The sequence below is a fragment of the Urocitellus parryii genome, chromosome 1 (genome assembly GCF_045843805.1).
Source record: "Urocitellus parryii isolate mUroPar1 chromosome 1, mUroPar1.hap1, whole genome shotgun sequence".
In the NCBI taxonomy this organism is placed as follows: domain Eukaryota; kingdom Metazoa; phylum Chordata; class Mammalia; order Rodentia; family Sciuridae; genus Urocitellus; species Urocitellus parryii.
Window position 1 is genome coordinate 98,633,208 of NC_135531.1, and position 21,114 is coordinate 98,654,321.

The 21,114-nt window shown below is 39.3% G+C and overlaps 1 protein-coding gene across 1 annotated transcript in view; it reads left to right on the top strand.

Moving 5' to 3' along the window:
- Positions 1 to 20,548, top strand: part of Kctd16 (potassium channel tetramerization domain containing 16) — a 250,335-nt gene extending 229,787 nt beyond the window's left edge. Inside the window, exon 2 of the mRNA XM_026384451.2 lies at positions 20,097 to 20,548. Coding sequence (XP_026240236.1) covers positions 20,097 to 20,548 — 452 coding nt within the window. The remainder of the gene's footprint in view (positions 1 to 20,096) is intronic.
- Positions 20,549 to 21,114: the final 566 nt, after the last annotated feature.

The window sequence follows — 21,114 nt, forward strand, 5'->3', positions numbered from 1 at the left end:
TGTGTGTGTGAATCTTCTTGATATTGGTCTTGGCAATACTTTCTTGGATGTGGCACTGAACACACAGGCAACCAAAGTAAAAATAGACAAGTAGGATGCATCAAAAGAAACAATGAACAGAGAGAAAAAGATAAGCTACATAATGAGATAAAATATTTGCAGACCATTTTCCTGATTAAGGGATTAATATCCAAAATATATAAGAGAATCCTACAACTCAATAACAAGAAAATGAGTAAGCCAGTTTTAAAATGGGCAAAGGAATATGTGGTGTGTGTGTGTGTGTGTGTGTGTGTGTGTGTGTATTTCACCAAATAAGATATATAAATTGCTACCTGGCATAAAAGAGGGGTTCACCATCACTAATAATCAAGGAATTATAAGTCACAGCAAAAAATGAGATATGATCTCACACCTGTTAGGATAGCTATTATAAAACAGAACAAAAAATAAAGTGTTGGCATGGATGTGGAGAAATTGCAACCATTGTATACTGTTGGTAGGATCATAAAATGGTGCAAGTTATAGAAAACAGTGTGGATTTTTCTTAAAAATAGAGCTATCATATGATCTAGAAATCCCACTTCTGAGTGTAATCCAAAATAATTGAAATTAAGATCTCCAAAAGAGATCCATACTCCTGTATTTATTACAACACTATGCACGATAGTCAACATATGGAAATAAAAATGCCCACTAATATTGGGATGGATTAAAAATAATGTGACCCACACACATAGTGAAATTATTCAGTCTTTAAAGTGGAAGGATATCCTGCCACTTGAAACATTGTGGAGGAATCTGGAGGACTTTATGCTGAGGGAAAAATGACAGTAATGGAAGAACAGATACTGTGTAATGCCATCTAAATATGATGTGCAAGAGTCAAATTCCAGAAATAGATAATTCAACAGTGGTTTCCAGGGATTGGGAAGATGGGAAAACAAGGAGCTGATACTCAGAAACAAAATTTTGGTTAACGCAGAATGAATTAGTTTTAGAAATCTGCTGTACGCCATTAGCAAAACAACATAGCATCTCAGTACTTAAATTTTGTTAAGAGGGTAGAATTCATCTTAAGTGTTCACAAAACAAGGACAAACAACAAAGTAATGCAAAATGACTTGGGGAGGTGACGGGGTGTGCTAATACTTTGGTTGTGGTAGAGCATCAGATGCATGCAACTGTCCAAACTCATCAAACTGTGTGCATTAAGCATGTGCAGTATTTTATGTCAATTATCATTTAGTGCAACTATTAAAATACTCCATTGAGAAAATGTTAGAATATATTATCCTTTTTGTACTTTTCATCTGAATTGAAGAATTTGATGAGTGTCTTAGAACAATTTAGCCTGCCTCCCTTCACTCTTCAAAATTCTGTAGAAGTCTCAAGTCATAATTCCTAATTAAAGAATATATTTCTTTAATGCAGCATAGTCAGTTGATTAAAATTGTTTTTATTCTCAAACCTCTACCTGGGATAGGTGGCACTGGAGACTCTGGGGAGAACAACTGCTGGTCCTTTGTTTTTGTGTGATGTGGCCCAGGTTGCCCCCTAGGGTTCAGCTTTGATTATGCTGCTTCTGCCCCACCAAGAGATAATGGCTAAGAGGGAGGCAACCAGTGCTATAATAAGGACTGAAGCACAAGTCACACTTTCTGTGGAAGCTCAGCTAAAATCAAACTTTAATCATGAATTGTGAAATAGCACACTGGCAGTTAGGAGCTGCTAAAATATTAACACTTCTATTGAAACAAAGATTCAGGCACTTTATTATCCTCATGACCAACTCTGGGATTTTATAATTAAGTCTTTCAGTTTGATTTATTTAGACTCTAAGCAAACTTTCAAAGTGAGTCTGAGGGGCTTTGAACTTGGAACATGAATGTGCTGCATTTCCCGAGGCAATTTAGAACTGGGGTTTCATCACTTCAGCGCCCTGGCTCAGAAGCAGGTATTCTGAGAAACTTCTCTTGAGCATCCTTACTCATTAACTGCAAGAAGGGCCTCAGATATCTCCCTTGGCAGTGTGAATATTCAGGAGGGAGTGAGAGGGAGAGAGGTTGCAGTTAAGATGGAACTGGATTAGTCATAGCATATTAATTTATCTTGGTTGATTCTCTTTGGCACTCAAATGGACACTTCTCTCTTCTATCTAAACCTTTAACAGATTCTAAATACTTCTTCATTGGCCATAATGAGTAGAAACATGCACCATTTTCCATATATATATATATTTTTTTTTTCACCTTCTAAGAGGTAATTTAATATTGAGAAACATTGAATCTAGCATAATCCTGAGACTTAACATGTGATAAATTCTCAGGATAATCTGCATTTAAACACACTATATAATATTTAATCCATTTTTGACTAATAAGATTGGTGAATCAAGAAAAAGAATGAACCCTAAGTGAAGTACAGATTCAAGAGTGACACACTGTCCAGTGACACAGAATAATCCTTGTCCATGGCAGAGGAGGGGAGAGAGAGAATGTGGATCACACAGAAAATGTGCCTAATTAATGTTAATACAGAAGAGATTGAGGGAGGGGAGGAGGGAGAGCAGAGCGAAAGAGCTTCGGAAGAGGAAAGTAGAGTACCTAAGTTTAAAAATATGGGAGTTATTCTGGGACATACACTTTGAGCATTTGAAAATGACCAGAGGAACTGGATCATTTGCCAAATTGGCTGCCAAATCTGGATCAAAATGAAACAGTCTTTCATCACTGTGAAGATAGAGCACAAAGGCTGAGTGAGAAAAAGAAAGAAAAAAATAGCACAACAAAAAGAAGTACAGAGAATTCCCTGGACTTTCCCCATGTGCTTACATCAGTGGACTGAGATCAAGCTGCATTTCTCTGAAGTTCTAGGTGTTTCATAGCCCATTATTTGAAGGATAATATAGGATATCTGCAGCATGTCTCACCAATCATACCTGAGATGGAGAATTGGGTGGTAAAATCATTCAGCCTAGTGTGACCATAGAGACAACAGTAGAAGGCTTGGGAGGAAATGAGGAATGTGTCCATCATGCAGAAGTGTGGTCCTTCTAGCCCATCTTCCCTGAAGATGCAGCTAAGTGCATCACTGGTGCACTGTTGGGACAATTATTTATAATTAGAACTGACCTAGGCAGAGTATAAAGGGCAGTGATTCATCCCTTCATCCTGGCATCCCCACCTGCTAGTGTTAATATTCCTTTGTTCTTGAGGCTCTTAGTGTCCCTGGTCACCTTTGAGTCCTCTTCTGAAATTTCCCAAAGAGCCTGCATGGACTTCTGAGTCTGATCAGCTTTCCCCCTATCAACAGTGGTCTGAAATGCACCCCATTACTCTAGGCTTCCTCTCCCCTTAGTGCTGGAAAGCAACTCCTTCACCCTGAGTTGTCATTCTCTCCTCATCACTTTGAGATATCTTTCTGATCCACATGGATTTTGATAGGAGAGTCTGGAGGACGAAATGTCTTGAAAGAAATGATGATGGAATGAGTGTCAAAACCCCCAGTTTGAGTTCACATTAATTAACCAATCTTGGAAATCTTGAAAGTTCTTTAGTAATATGAATCTCAATTTATTCCTTTGGTAAATGGAAGAAACATTATTTATTTCCACAGGATAAGTAAGATATTATTATACCTATAAAAAATCCAGTAATAAACTTCAGCATTGAATAATTGCTTTTAGCATTATGATTTTTATCATGGTGGAATTCTTGGTCTGCCCCTAAAAAGAGGTGTTCTTTTTTTTGACAGAGAAAAGGGTTGCCTCTATAAAAATTCTAATATTAAATCCTGTAGTAGCTGCCTACTCAATTGATTTTAGACTGGCATAAATTTGGGACTGAAATTTCACCAGCCCTAACATTTTAATTTAAAATATGCAACAAAATCATATATGCTTTTTCAAAAGTAAAGTCAACTATGAGTGAAAATAATAGTTCTCACTATGTACTTCTTTTTCCTCTGAATTGTTCTTTCACTTTGTTCCTCTTCATGCTCCCTACACACACACACACACACACACACACAGCATTTATCCCAGACTACACTCATTAGACACATATTATAAAGCAATTTGGATATCAAACTTCAGCCTATTTTTCATTCAGTTGGGGAAAGTAAATTGTCATGGTCTCGGGTTTACTATTCATTTCCTTAATGCATGATTCAATGACTTCATTTAACTGGTGAATGTATTTTTGACTGATAAATTTATGTTTGGGTAGATCTCGGCTTTTGAATTCAGTTGACAACACTATCTTTTTTTCTCATTTTATTTTTTGATTGACACATAATAATTGTACATGGAAAACACTGTCTTTAAGACTATGCCACAAGCTCTCTTTCCCCCTGATGGGTATAAAAATAAACAAACAATAACAATTCTCTTGTAATGACTATAAATATGAGCATTTAAAAAGACAAACACTTTGAAATTGTCTTTCCCTTAATATTGTCACATCTTACATTTTATGGAGTGCTCTTATTGAGAAGTTGTGAAGATCTGAGAAGGGGGGAATATAGAAATATTCTAAATAAAACATCCACCTAACCATTGAAGGAAGATGAATTTTAAGCTTCAACTGTTATAGTGGAGGAAACAAATTAAAATGAACTTAGATGAAACACAAACTTGTATGGAAAAGTGATTATCACTGGTCTACATGTATTTAAATGTAATGAGTACTAAAGGAATCTGTGATCAGGTAACTTAATCAATTAAAATATTTTTCACTGATTTGCTCACTCAAATGACTGGGGAGACTGATATTTGCTTTGCTGTAGAGACAGAAGATGGACAAGCATGCTCTCTGCTGGTAAGAGGCTTACAGTATAACACAGGCACCACTTACAAGCAATGTTGAATGTGCAAGAGAGATGTGCCCCAGGTGGACGTGAGGGCAAAGAAGCAGTCACAGATTTGGCATCCAGGGTCATGAGGCTGAGCATGATGGAAATCAAGAGATACCCTGGAAAGAGTAACTAAGCTGACCCTTCATTAATGAGTTAGCCAGACAAAGGGAAGAACATTTTAGACAAAAAGAACAATCTAAGTAAAGTCAATGAGGCTAGAAACCTAATATACAAACATTAAGGAGTGATACAGGGAGGGCAAGGAGACATGATTAATAATAGAATAAAATACTGTTTAAGAGTCTCTTCTCTCCTTCTAAGGAGAGTAATCCAGTGTCAATGAGACCAAAGTGAAGACTGACAATAGCTATGGTAATAATACCAAGGATTTGAATTCCATCTCAAGTATATATGTTGCAATGTTAATATTATTTTGCAGAATGCTTCAATAACTTCCTTATTTGACATAAACTATGGTAGGTTTAAAGTAAGCCATAAAGATTGTCAAAACCAGGGATGAGAAAAAAATTAGGGATATTAGGAATTTAGTAAATGCTGTATAACTTGTTAGTTATACAAACTGGGCCCAGGATGCAGGTCTTATGCCAAGACTGGTACAGTATAACTACCCACTGTGCAAAAGAAATACCTTTGCTTGAGGCCTTCCCTAAACCCAGGCCAGCCATCTTACACTTGGAGTGGTCGGAAGTACCATCACTTTGTAGAGGGGCTTGGAGTATAAGAAATCCAAGCCCATAGATGGGGAAAAAGCACCTGCTTTATGTGAAAATTCATTTTTTTTTCAAGTGAGAGAGACAGAATAAGGAAAAATCCTTGGGAAACTGACAGTTTAGTAATAGTCATAAGAGACACCAGTAACGAGTACAGTATTCAGAAGCCAAGTACCAAGCAGAAAACTGCATTTACTTCTCAAACAACCCCTGTGGCAGATTTTGCTATTGCCCCCAGCTGACTAGACTGAGAATCTGTAGCTTGCTCACTTCACCCAAGTGATGGGTAACAGAGGTGATTCATTCCGACGTTCCTCTGACCTCACATTTTGTGTTCTTCAGCATCTGAAGCATTGCCTTTCCCATGTACTGCCCCTCGGGTTATGCAACACCTGTACTGCACCAAATGTGAATTGTTGGTGCTTAATAAGCCACATGGAGAATTATCCCTCTGTTCTAAGAATTCCAGGGAGGAGGCTGCTGTTCTATAGATAAAGGGACTCCATCCTGGAATGTTACTAACTGCTCTCTGGTCCTGCTATGTAAAAAAGAGAAAGAAGAAAAGAAAATGAAATAGAAGAAGAAGGAACAAGTGTCTTATTTTCTAATGGAACTGGGTTTACTATTTGCTATTAATTTAGCTCCAAGGGCTGGGCGGTCATGTAAATCTAAGGGAAACTCTGTCCCTTGAATAAAGCCCTAATATACAAGCCAAAGGAATGACATCAAGTTGAACGTACTGAAAGCCTGTTGGTTTTTGGTAGAGTTTGAACTTTAGGTTTGCCTCATGTTCCTAAGAAGCTATCAGGGCACATGGCTGTCTTCTTGCATTTCAATGTGTTTGCAGCTATTTTCTCTCTCCCTGTTGTAGAGAACACACACTCAGGTATTAAGATGTGACAGGATGATGGAAATGAGCAAGGGAAGACGGCACATGGGAAGGCAGTAATTAACCAGAATGCATATTTATCATAGTCTGTCATTGTTTACAAACAATATAATGATTCCTGATTGTAGAATTAAACTCCAGGCTCTAGTTTGCAAAGTCAATCAAGCAACCCCAACAGGTGCAGATCAGCAAAAGGACTAACCAAGTAAATGCTTGGTATTCAGGAGCTGGAGACAGAGAGTGCATCTTCTTGTAAATCATCAGGATATTGAGATAACTAATCCATGAGCCTCACTTTTCCTCATTCATAAAAGGGGAAGCAGGAAATCTACATCAGATATTCCTCACTCTCCTCTTCACTCTCAGGAGTCACCATCTTCTTTCACCTGGATGTCCGTAATGGCCTCCTATTTGGCCCTCCTACCTCAATTCTCACTCACCCATAATCTATTTTCTAGATAGCAACCAGAGGAAGCTTATGATTAGCACAATTATGTAATGTAACTTCTTTGGTGAAAACATCCTTTTTGCCCTCATTCAAAATTCTCCCTCCATATTGCAGCCTTTGAAGCCCTACATGATTTGGCTCCTGCCTCCCTTTTTAATCTCATCTTTTAATATTTCTCCCCTTTAATCATGCTCTAGGTCATGCAGGCCTTCTTTCTATTTCTTGCACTACCATTTTAGTTCACCTCAGGACTTTGCAATATGCTGTTCTTTTTACCAGTAATGGCTTCTATATGATCATCATAGGCGGCTTCTTTTAGACATTTGATCTTCATACAAATATCAATTTACCTGTAGATGTCATCTGACCACCAGCCTATTGACTACAGCTACCTCACCTGAACTTACTCCACCATATTATCCTGTTTTATTTTCTTCACAGCCCTCAATAGTACTTGAAATTTTACCTCTCATTTGTTTATTTGCTTAACTTTTTACTAGAATATCAACTCCATGTGGCCAGCTGTATACCCACAGAGTGTTTGGCAGAGAGCAAACAAGTATTAGTTGGGTGCTGAGTGAACAAATGTGAGATCAAATGAGGTACAGTGAATACAAATACCAGGTGTTATGATTTCTCATCTTCTGCTAAGTTGTGGCTCTTCTTGGATCTTTGCTAAAGTGAAATGAGCCTAATTTTCAGCCAGGCACTCTCCTTCAAAGGGGACTTACTTTTCAGAAGTTTATAACTAATAGTTTCATGACAGACAAGTTTAGAACAAGAGTAAGATTAATTCTCTTACCATAAAAGGAAAAAAGTAAGCTACCCAGCATTCATTTTGTTGAATTTAGTTTTCTGTTTTGCCTTATGCTGAGCTTACATTGGTGTGGATACATGCATGTTGCACAGAATTATCAAAACATAGATCTTTATGGAATTCCAGGAGAAGAAGGAATTTACAATAGTGTCTTCAAGACAAGAGTCTAGGATATATCAATTTGGGTGTTCTACAGTCCCCAATGACTAATCTTCCTATCTTTATTCTCCCACAACCTCTTCGTCTTCCTAGGTGTCTGCCTTGGAGAATGAAAGCACCATGCACTACCATCCAAGCCAAGAACCTCTGAGAACACTTCTTGCCCTCTCTCCTCCTCTCACCCACATCAGTAACCACTACCTCTTGGATAGCTCTGGCGTCTGGCTAATTCTTTCCACATTGTGTACCAATAGCTTTTGCTATGACTTCTGCTTAACTTAGATTATTTTAAGTCTCCTAACTCATCTCCAACCCCCATCCTTTCTTATAGCTATCCATTCTCCACCCTTTTAAACCACACTGATAATCTGGTCACTCTCCAGTGGTTCCTAAAAGATTGATCCAGCTCTACCTATCTCCTGCCTTTGCCAACCAACCTTTGCACTTCAGCCACCAGCGAACTGCTCTCGCATCCCCATCCCGAATGCAGCATGCTTTTCTCACCCCTGGCTTAGCGAACACTACTTTTGATATCTCACACAATCTTTATGAGTCTTTTCTCCTTAACTAAACTCTATTTATTCCTCATTCTTGTCTGAAACCAGATGACATTTCCTCCAGCAAGACTGCGGGAACTTGGCTAACTCCCCAAAGTCACACTGGGAGCCCTGGCACTATCGTCTTGGCGACTGAATTTTACTTTTCTCAGATGCAACTCTGGGTCATGTCATCTGTTTTCCAGAATCTTCTTGGGAATTGATTAGGTGTCCGTGGCCTGCCCTGGCATTTCTTATTTTACCTCCATGTTTCTTCCATTGCTGCCTCCTTCTAGCTTCCTTTGCTATCTCATATTTACTTCCTTAACCTTCACTTTGGTGCCAGGATTTGTATTTCTTTGTCTCTGATGCTACTATTTGTATTTCTGTTCCTCCTCTTACTCTCTTCCCTTCCCTCCTCTCCAATCTCCAAGTCCTCTCATGCTAGGCCTAGGTAACCAACGTTATGAAATAGAATTTAGAACATTTCTAAATCAAATGATTCAGTAACTGTCAACTCAATCATCTGATGAAGAGTTTGCTTAACTTTGGAGCTTTTAATTAGAATTAAACGTGTTCCCCCCCCTCAGGAAACCTTGTCTCCCTTAGGATCAATGAAATGTGATGATAAAGAGCACATTTTCTATCTGAAGAAAAGTAGAGTGAAAAGTCCAGTCACCAGAACCTGGAATCCTTCTCTCTCTCTCTCTTTTAATGTCTTTTCCATCTATTTTCTAAATGTTAATGACTAAGAGTGTATTACCAAGGGTTTAATTATCAACATAGGTAGAAGAATATGTTTAATAAATGGAGATCAAACAAGATAGAACTGAAATATCTCTCGATCTTCCCCATGGTTATCACGGGCTCATATTATTTATTTTCTATCCCCCCCCTAGTCTGAATATTATTAGTGCTAATTTATTTTGGCTACACTCCTTGGTTTTCATTTCTCATAGAATACATCAGCAAACTACTTCAAAGACTCCTTTTAAGTGAATTAATCATGTAGGTAATGGTGGATTCCATGCTTGAAGAATATTTCTTCTCCTCTGGCAGGAATCAAGCAATCTCCCAAAGATTTGATACATCATACTGATATGATGTAGTCATGACAGGGAAATCCATATAAAGGGTTAACAACAGATCTTCTTCATAATGCACAATTTATCACCTCATTCAGGTATTCTCATCCATAGTGTCAGTCACTATAGGTCAAATATTGCAATCTTCTTCCCACTGTGCCAAGAGGAGGAAGATTTCTATGTGAATTGCTTTGTGCCTAAGTGATGTTTCCCCCAATATTATCAATCTATGCAAATGAAATCAATTCTTTGGTAGATATCCCATGATGTGAGTACAAAGCAGAGATACTGGTTAAGTAATATGAAAGATGGTTTGGGTAGACATATATATGTTCAAAAAACGTAGAAGAAACAAGAAATTATCTATTTAGTTATCTTCATTGTGTTTTTTTTAAGTATTCAAACATGGTGATTAACATTAACATTGCAAGTAAAGTATAAAAAGTAATGTACTGTCTTTTAAAAAACATTGTTCAACAAGCATCATTATATTCTAGGCATTGTAACCACTCTGTAGATACATCAGATCATCTAGTTCTCACTCTCTTACGGGAAAAGTATTGTTTTTTTCCAACATTTTCCAATGAAGAAACCGCAAGACACCAGCAGAACTGTGCTCCATTCTTGTTTCTTTGAGTTGAAGCAAAAATTCTGAAGTAGTGCACATTGCTGCCTCCCTCTCTGTGGAGATTCTGAGTTCAGACTGCCTGAGTCTGAATCACAGCTCCATCTTAAAAGATGACTAAGATGTTGCATTAGTTACTTAAGCTCTCTGTGCCTCAGTTTGCTTTCCTGAAAAATGTGAATGTCATCAGAGCCTCTTCACAGGGATGCTGTCTATCTCAAATGAGCCTCTGAGAGGAAAGTGCAGACAATAACGTGTGTCAAGGCAGTTAACAATTAATGTTGACCATTATTATTGCATAATATAGCTGTTGGCTATATGGGAAAAAATTTTACTTAGCTCTACTTTTGCCCTATTTTGAAATCCTAATTAAAAGACTAGCATTTAATTAGTGGCCAATCAGCAGAGATACTTGCTTAGGCAGAGCTGCTAAATTCTGCAAGTCTTTCTATTCTGTTATCATCTGAAGACAGCCTGTTGAAAATGAAACATTCTTCCCTTTTGTGAAAAGTGAAAGGACAATTCAATTCCCTTCATCTTCTGTACTGAGCTTCTTTTGGAACTTATTGGAAATGGCATGGTTGGGTCTTTACTCGAGAAGCTCCTGCCAGAAAAGCAGTGTTTTACTGGAGCATCAAAATAGTATTGGAACAGGCAGAGTTAACCAAAGGTCAAATCCTAATTTTGCCTTTTATTAGCTTTGCAAACAGTGAACCAATTAGTAAAAGTTTATGAAATTTAGTTTACTCATCAATAAAATAATATTTATTTCAGAACAACAGTTCTCAACTAGAGGTGACTTTGCCCCCCACCTCCCTCTGTGTCAGGAGAGATTTTCTATTGCCTTGACTGAGGAGGGGAGGGGGTCTACTGGTAACCAGTGAAGGAGAGTGGGGATGCTGCCACGTATCCCCCAGTGCACAGAACAGTCTCCCTTGCGAAATTATGGATCCCAAACTCCAATAGTGCTGAGGTAGAGACACCCTGACTCAGTGTTAGAATAAATGAAATATTTGTACATCACTTAGCATCACACATGGCACATAACAGGTGTTTTCAGTTCATTAAATCAGCAAGCAATTCTGACTAAGAACCATTTTCCAGGCACTGCCCCCCCCTGTATTAGCCTGTTTTAATTGCTGTAACCAAAATACTCATAGCTTCAGACATCTCAGTCCATGTTCGACCAACTCCTATGCTCTGGGCCTGAGGTGACACAGAACATGGCAGAATGATGTGGTGGAATAAAGCTTCTCAGCTCATGGCAGCCAGGGAGCAGAGACAGCAAGAGAGTAAAGAGCTGTGGATGATATTATCCAGGCTACCCCTGCCTTAATGACTTCCTCCAGTCACATTCCACCTGCCTACATGTATCACCCAGTAGTAAATCCAATGGTTGGATTAATTCACTTATATGGTTACAGCTCTTATAATCTAATAATTTCACCTCTGAAATTTCTTGCATTGCCTAACACTTGAGTTCTTTGGGGGGACACTTTTAGATCCAGACTATGACAGCTCACTAATGTGAGCTCCGAGGCTTCCTCCTGGATGGGGTACAAGCAGTAAATTAATTCACATGGCAGTGTCTGAGATTTGGTCTTCTTTAAAGGGCATATGCAATTAAAAAAGAAAGGTTTTAAAAATATTAATTATGAGTAGCTCTCTGATAGAATGTCAGCCTTCCTGGTACCTAGGAACCATGTGTCCTCTCTAGCTACTTATTTACCCTAGGGAGTAGGAATCGGGCATCATAGTTCCACCTCCCTTCCCTGACAGTGAGGATCCCACGAGATGGTGCAGGTGAAGTGAGCAGCCCAGTGTCTAACGTAGGGAGCTGCTGGACAAATGTAGGTCAGTGTTATCCTCAAGAAGCTTCTCCCTCTCTCTGGATTAGATGTGCAGTCACGTTGCAGGAAACTTCTTACTCCAAACTCCCCTGTCATGTATTTAACGGCACTGTACTCAACAAAAAATAGTCTCTTTCTAAGAGCCACACACCCAAACGATAGACTGTCAGCTGGGAAATCCTCCAGCTGGGAAATCCTCCATCTGGGTATGATTTATCTACCTTTTACCCACATGGCTCCACACCTTCCCAGCTGTGTCCCTGGCATGGTCCCAAACAGTTCCAGAAAGGAACTGGGCATGCACACTGCTATGGATTCCTCATTATAAAATGAGGCAGTCAGTGGCTTCCAGGTCCCTCCCATGACTCACTATAATTCTGTTTCCAAACCACTGCCGTGGCATCTGGGTCCGCCAACAGTACTGTTCTGCATTGCAATCCCACTTGGCCTTCTTATTGCCATGAGTCTCATGCATTCAAATTTTTCTGGTCAGCCCAACTTCCTTCAAAGTAATTTATGACTCATAAATATTTTAAGACAGTTCTTTTATTTCATCTCTGTGTCTCATAAAATTCATAGGGTTCTCTAGCTCTTGAACAATTGCTCTGGGGTAATTTGACTTTTTTTTTTTTTTCACCAGGAGGATCAATAGAAGTTTAAGTTTGCATTTGCCAATAAACATAGATTGTTGTGTTTGCTTTTTTCTCCCTGTAAAGAGATATCACATGCTAGTTCATTGTTGAATATTCATCAAGTAGTATTAGCAAATATTATATCTTCGTTAACTGGCAAAGGGATTTTTTCATGAGCTAATTAAGTGCACACTTCAAACACCACTGATTGCTACCAGAGCAGCCCTAGTAAAACTGACTAAAGGTGGAAGGATGTGTGTGATGCACCCACATCAGAAAAAGCATCAGGGATGCTTCATGCTTCCTTTAGTCATTTTCAATTATTTCCAATGATCTGGGGGAAGGAAATTGAAATTTCTTACATATATAAAGATAAAAGACCTAAGAAAGCCAGGACTTTCAAGTTGTTTTTAGTTGATTACTTTTAGAAATTACTGAAGGGCTGGAATCAGTTGGATGGTCAGGTCTTAAAATCAACTCTAACCCTTTCAGGATGTCAGTACATTTAAATATCTCTTACAGAAAAGTTCCATGATATTGTATCATGTATCCACCATAATGAGCAGAAGCCTTGCATTTAAAGAGATATGGGTTTGAATTCTTACCATTTGTCTACTTTATAACTTGAGTCAGGCAATTCATCTCATTCAGCTCTGGATTCCTCCTCTGTGGAAAGAAATAAACAATAATATCACCTGAGAAAATTATTGTGAAGACTAACATAGGGCAATCGCTGAGCATAATAACAGGCAAATAGGGCATCATTGATAAATTATATGTATTATTATTATATTACTATGTTTCTGGTTTTGGAGGGATAACTATGACATTATTCACTATTGGAATCTCTATGTACAACAGGTGGCAAGAGAACCCCAATATCCCTTTTTAGATGTTAGTAAATTTATTAGGAGTAGTGTGTCAAAGAGGCTGCCATTCTAGAGGAGAAACATTATAAATAAAGTAGCTTAACAATAGTAGTGCTTGTTCCCTAAAGCCTTAATTCTGGAGTTATATGAGCCTAGAGGGTATTTTCGTCATTTTCTTTCTCATTGCTGTGACCAAAAGACCTGACAACAATTTTAGAGGAGGCAAAGTTTATTTGGGGGCTCACAGTTTCAGAGATCTCAGCCCATGGAGCCAGACCATTCCTTGGGGCTTGAGGTAAGGCTGAACATCGTGTTGGAAGAGTGTGTGTGTGTGTGGGGGGGGGGGTAGATGTAGCTCAAGACGTCACACCAGGAAGCAGAAGGAGAGAGTCTCCGCTTACCTCATACAAAATACATCCCCCAAGGCATGCCCCCAATGACCCACAAACTCCAACCACACTCTACCTGGCTACAGTTACCATCCGATTTATTTTTGTCAGGGGATTAATTCATGGATTGGGTTAAGGTTCTCAAAACCCAATCATTTCACCTCTAAACCATCTTGCATTATCTGACACATGAGCTTTTGGGGGACAAATAATCTAAACCATAATAGAGGATGAAAAGGACAAACTGAGCAGATATTAAGTATGTTTATATGAATTTGACATAGTGTTCAGGACTCTTTTAAATAACATAAAATTAATACTCACTAGATTAAGCAAAAAGAGAGTTTTTAGGCTTATAAAACTATAACCGTAGGAGTGGGTCAACTTGATGTGCTCCTAGAAGTAGGGCTCTTGCTCTTCACCGTTGCTTGGCTTACTGCTTACTGCTACACCAGTGTCTTCTCCAGCTCATACTGAAGATGGATATCACACTCTCAGCTCCTCATCTTGGATCCCCACGGTCTCACAGAGAACCTATGCCTGCACCTGAATCACCCACTGTGGTTGGGAGGGCTCTTTCGCATATGAACTGGGGATTGAGAGAAGATGCCTAGATATTGACTAAGAAAAGTGAAGCATTGGGGGACTTTATTTTAGTTTACACAAAATGGTGAAGAACAAAGAAAAAGGGAATCTCTATAATAAAGAGGAAACTAGGGAAAACAGGTGAAGATGGGCTAAAGAATTTGAAGTAATTAAATCAGGACATTTAGGGTAGCCATAGCCAAGTCGTTGTCAAAAAAAGCTAATGCTAAGATGAAGAAATAAAATGAGAAAGGAAACAAGAAAAGAACATAATGACTTGGAAGATGGAATAAATATGCTGTGGTCAAGGGATGCCTGAAAGAGCAGGACAATATACCAGGGAGTGAAAATTTAGGATTTCATGCTTTATGCAAATCATTGCATTGCTGTAAAACCTTGCAGGTAAAAAAAGCTGAACTGGGAGGGTATGTCTGAGTATTTCAAAATACGAAAACTGTGAAAAATAGAGTGTTTAAAATTGGAGTGCTTAGAAAAGTTATTTTTTATTTAAAGCATATAATATATTAGAGATTTTTACATTAATAAATAATTATGGGTGATGATTAATTTACACATATACATGCATGCAGATGCAAACATATGCTTTCAAATTTTTGGATAGGCCTGTGGAATTGCCATTATTATTGTTAGCATGTTTTTGTCACTTAATGTGTAGTGATTTACCTAAATATCTTTTATTCTAATGACCTTTGCATATCTGAATTTTCTATCCTTTTTTATGGTGAAAGTTTTAATTTCTTGGGTGCAAGCGCATGCACACACACACACACACACACACACACACAGCTAAACTTTCCATATAGAGCTTTAGTTAGTCTTCTGTTCCATTCATTTATTCTGTAGGGTATTTACTGAGCACCTACTACCACCTGCCTTGACAGCCTGACCTGTGTGTGCCTGGCAGAGTGCACTAGAATTCAGAATGAAATGAGCACAGCCCCTACAGCCCAGTGTGGAAAACAGACATCAAAGCAATAAACCTAGAAACAACCATAATTATACATTATAGTGTTTTTAAAAGCAAAGGCCAGGGGATTAGTGGAAGCCTAAATTGGGGGGACGAACAGGTAAGATCACTTCGAGAAGTTATATTTTGGCTGAGTTCATGAGGTTGAGGTAGAGTTATGCAGGTGACAATTGGTAGGTTATGCAGTGCTGACAAAGGAAGAGGAAATCTAAAACTCCGAGGTACAACCAGGCAGCAGGGCAGGATCTGAACTGAGGTCATGGCTTTCTTTTATTTCCATTTCCTAACTTCTCTATGAGACCAAACATTCTAGCAGATCAAGAGCAGTGTCTTCCTTTTTTTTTTTTTTGTAATCCCTTTCAGCTTTAGGGTGTTGGTTACTAGGGTGTGTCTCAGCTCCAAATCCACCCCATGCACTCTTCTGTGTGATGTTAGGCATGGGATCCAGGTGCACTGCACTGGCCACTGCTCCTTTGCCCAGCTGGCTTCCCAGGAAGTTCTGTCAGTAAGGGCTGCTAGAGGAAGCCTGTGAGACAGGAGGGGAAGGAAAGCTTCTAGTTTGTTCCTTGCACCTGTAGGCATCAACCCAGCTTTTCTTTACTCCAAAAGCAGTTGGCTTTGGTTTTCTTCTCTGCACTCCAATTTCAGAGGTATCAACACCAGCAGAGCAGCATGCTTTTCTCAGATGCCTGGGTCCCTCCTCCACAGGATGCTTCTCCTAAGCTTTGGAGCTCTGATACCTGTATTCTCTTTTGTTTTCACAGACTTAAGGGAGCTGCACCCTGCAGTCACTATCTTTTTCTCTTTCCTATCACCTTTTTGTGTGTTCACTCCTCCAATCTCTGTTTAACCAATTTCTGATATTAATTTCCCCCTGTTAAAATAACTGGTAGGGTGTCTATCTTTCTGACTGAGATATGGATGGTTTAGCTGCTCCTGTCCATACACACCACCTCCTGATGAGGAGTTCCAGCTGGGCCCTTCCAAGGCCAAATGGCCGTGAGTGGAAAAGATCATCCACAAATAAGAAAGGCTGCCAAACTTGAAGGTGCATTCCTTTTTCCAGAAGCTTACACAGTCTGCCTATTACCAATCTCCACTTTGCAATATCTTTTCCAAGGTTAGCAGAATTATAAAAACATCAATTTGGCCATTATTGACTTTTCAACTGGGATACCAAGAATGTCTTTCAGCAGCCCTGATAAATTAGATCTGGCCACCTAGTTCCCAGACTGGAAGGCTCCTACATCATTGACAGAAAAGACAGGAGAAAGCAGTTTTCCCAGCTGTTGCTGTAAATGATGTGCATTGTGCGCACAGCCATTAGCAGGTGGAGAGTTTGAAGTGTGGGTAGATTGCAGAGCTGCCTCTTTTAAAAATGCATAAGCACTTTGTGAGTTTGCTAAGTCATGTTCACTCAGCTGGGCTTGAATTTTTCATAGGGGAGAAATATTTTGTCATCTTTCTTCTTTTACTTCTTCTCAGTAAGGACTACCATGATGAGTTTGAATGAGCAGAATGCTTGTTGTATTACACAAACTATGAAACATCATATATATTAACTACTTCATTTAATATTTTTAAAAGATTGATTAAGAAGAGACTATTCACCTTATTTTTCAGATAAGGAAACTGAGTCTCAGATCTTTTCTCTGGTACACCACAGCTGACAAATTGTGCAACTTGAGTGTGGAGCTTGAGATCTGCTCTTCCATGTTTTTGTCAACTTAAATAATTTAATAAATGTGTTTAGTTCATTCATTCATTCATCAGACATTTAGCAAACCTTCTCTATGTTCCAGACACCAAAAAAAATGCTGTAATATCCAACAAATTCAGCAATGGCTTATTCAGAAATAAGGTGGAGCTATTAGACTTTTTGACCAGCAAGTAGTTAATAACTCTACCAAAAGGGAATAGGTTTTCTGCTTTTTAAAAGTCAATAAATCAGACTTTTCTTAGAATGAAATAGTTTTCTTCCCACATATGGCTAATCAATTGCAACCTATTTTTCCCCCCAAATGGAGAGAATTATTATTCTAGCCAGTATTGAAACCTCAGCAAATTAGAAGTCAAAGTATGTTGCAGTTTGAAGCACTAAGGCATTTATCAAATCACTGTTTGCTGTGATTGAGGACTGGGGATACTAGAATACCTTTAGTTACATAATTGACCTTTCATGGGTCTCTTTCATGGGACCTGTGAGCATGTATCAGTGGGACTGCAAGGGCAAAGGGGCCTGGTACTTATACCACATTCATGTTTGATTTAGAACCTCTTTGCTTGTGGTTAAGTTCTTGGGCAGAGGGTATTAAAGCAGAAAACGCTTCCAAAAGAGAGATGGAGTGGTTTTCTTCTCACCCTTGATTATTTTTCAAATTTCACAATGACTCTTCACATAGTGCTTTAGCTGGACTGGATTAAACCTATCTTCTTCCTTGATTTTGAAATAATATATAGACTTCAAAAGCCACCTTGTAAATGATCTTGCCAAAACGGTAAAACATTCAAATATTCTCATAAAATATTGAAACATGTGGTAGCATGGCAGGCTACACTCAAATTAAGTTGTTCAATTTCCCTTTAATAGTGATAGTGCTTTGAATAAGTGAAAAGTAAGATTTCTATTTGCCCTGAAGCAGGAGGATCCAGCTGACATTTAAGTACATGACGGTCCCAGCAGTTCAGGGAGCAGAACTGCAGCAGAGCTAGGTTCCTGGCTTGCTGTACAGTGGAAGGTTGAGGGAGTTTTCCATGGGAATATAGAAGGATCCTTCACACCACGGTGTCACATTGTTAAGATGATCTTTAGAGAAGACTCCGGTTTCCTCTGGAGTCCACTGAATGGAGTGACTTCCACTGGGAAGGGAACTCTTGGGCAGAAAGACTCAGGGCCTGCACTTCTATGGGTCCAGCAGGGTTCGTGGACAAAATATTTATCATCTTGCTTAAAGGTAATGGGCAAGTAGGTCTTGGAGATAGATATATATATATTTCCTTTCCTCCTCCTTTTTCTTTTCTTCAAGGCAAAATTCAATTTCAGAACTTTCCCAGAAAGGAACAAATTACATCTGCTCTGGTCTGATGTGATTACTGTGCTCTAGCCCAATTCATTAGAACCCTTTCTCAGTTGAGTCATATTAACAGGGCTGGCTGAGTTTAGGGGGTGGGGCAGAGGCAGTTCTGCCTGCCCAAGGTGAGAGATGGTCCCTCTGAAGTCCATGCTAGCAGACAGAAGCTATTTTCCATTGCTGATATTTTTAGTCCCCAGCTGCTCCATGTCAAACTGTTTTTATGTTGTATGGGAGATATTTATTTGTAATAGCCTAGGATAACTAGGAGGTCTCTATTGTTGCCCATTGAACTGCTGCTTCTAATTTAATGACTATATAATACAAGGATTTTTCAATCCCATTTTGGAAAGGAACTTGGAAAGGGGGCATAAGTTAGAGATACTTCTGGAGATGTGATTTACCAGGACTTTTTTTTTTCAATTCCTGGGAAACTACAGAGTCCATGGAATTATCTTAAATAATAAGATCAATAAGTAATCAAATCACTTAGATAGGTTAAAAAAAGAGGCATTATAAAAAAAGACAGGACAAAATTTCTCTAATAGTTTGCATGTTAAGTTTTTTTCCCTACCCTGACCATATTAGAAATCATAATAAATTAGGATCATGTTGTAATGTGACCCATCACTAATGAGAATAAGACATTGTGAAAACAAAACTGGGTCTTCTCTAAAACATATGGAGATACTACATTATCCTTGTCTTTAGTATTAGTATATCAAAAAAGGAACTGTGTTTATGTATTTATGTATGTATGTATTTATTTATTTTTTATGGCTTCAGTACAATGCACTGTATGAAATGCCCAGTGATCAGTAAGTAGCATTGAGTTCAGGAATCTGGGAAGACTGGATCTTCAGAGGGTGGAAGGCTGAGAGCAGTGACTTATGTTTAGAAAGATCCTTTGTGCCATAATTGTGGGGTTTTCTGGTTCACTAAGTCACCAACTGTGTATCTGAAAATTCACTCTGTTTCAAAATTGCTGAATGCAGTTCTATGCATCAAGACTTAAGGGAATAGGGAGAGAAGGACACACTGGCTTAAGAAAGAAAAAAGAGTTTAGTGGACCATATAACTGAACACCCACTGACAAGACTAGCTTAAGGTATGGCTAGATCCAACAAATTCAGCAATGGCTTATTCAGAAATAAGGTGGAGCTATTAGACTTTTTGACCAGCAAGTAGTTAATAACTCTTCCAAAAGGGAATAGGTTTTCTGCTTTTTAAAAGTCAATAAATCAGACTTTTCTTGGAGCTTTAGAAATCCAGGGGGTCTGCCAAGGTGACAGTGTCACTAGATGGTGTGTTGGATGTTCCACCCTAGGGCTGCCTGACCCCGGTGCCCGGGGGCCTGAGTGTCATGCATATTATATTTTTCATGGTGCACCATCAGTCTCCTCCTCCCCTGGGTGGACATGACTTCTGGGTGCCCTTGCTGCCACTCACCTGTGTGCCACCCACTTCTGGAAGCATTGCTGGTGATGCAGCTGTGTTTGAGCGCTGTGCTTGCCGCCCAACTGAGCTGCCTGGCACTCATCCCATGGTCTGTGCTTCCCTTGCAGGTGAGCCTTCCCGGTGGTCCTCGCATTGTGATTGCTGCTGTAAGAATGGCAAGGGTGACAAAGAAGGGGAGAGTGGCACGTCCTGCAATGACCTCTCCACCTCCAGCTGTGACAGCCAGTCTGAGGCCAGCTCTCCCCAGGAGACGGTCATCTGTGGGCCCGTGACACGCCAGACCAACATCCAGACTCTGGACCGTCCCATCAAGAAGGGCCCAGTCCAGCTGATCCAACAGTCAGAGATGCGACGGAAAAGTGATCTGCTCCGGACTCTGACTTCGGGCTCTAGGGAATCGAACATGAGCAGCAAAAAAAAAGCTGTTAAGGAAAAGCTCTCCATTGAGGAGGAGCTAGAGAAATGCATCCAGGATTTCCTAAAGATCAAAATTCCAGATCGATTCCCTGAGAGAAAGCACCCTTGGCAGTCTGAACTTTTAAGGAAGTATCATCTATAGGGGAGGGCAGCGGGGTGGGAGAAGAAAAGAACAGAAAATGAGTCACCATTTTAAAATAAACCTCCTAAAAAAGCATATTTTAAAGGAAAAGAATAAGTAATGACACACATTTGTTAGAACACGATAGTCCATTAATAAACTACTGCCTACTTTACCTAGTTCACCTTAACGTGTAAATCCACAGGGTAGATTTCTTTCCAGATGTGGAAACACATGAAAAACTCTTGTTGTTGTTCATTTGTCTGTCTGTTAACTTGGTCCCGTGTGCTGAGTATCTTACACACGATGAGAACCAGCTACAGCAGAGGGGCTGACAGGCTTTGGGAGTCATCTATCCCAAACTGGGTTTTTTTCCTCTCATCTTCTACCTCCCTCCTTTGATCAAGGATACATGGTAGAGTGAGATCTGGCCCAATGGCATAGGTTTGGATTTTTTTAAACTTTCCTTTTCCTTTGTTTAAGGGGTTAGGGGGGAATGGCAGATTTATATGACTTTTCACTTAAATCTCTATGTGCCAGTTTATATTGACTCTGTATGCATGAGTATTTGTGCCACACAAGCACAA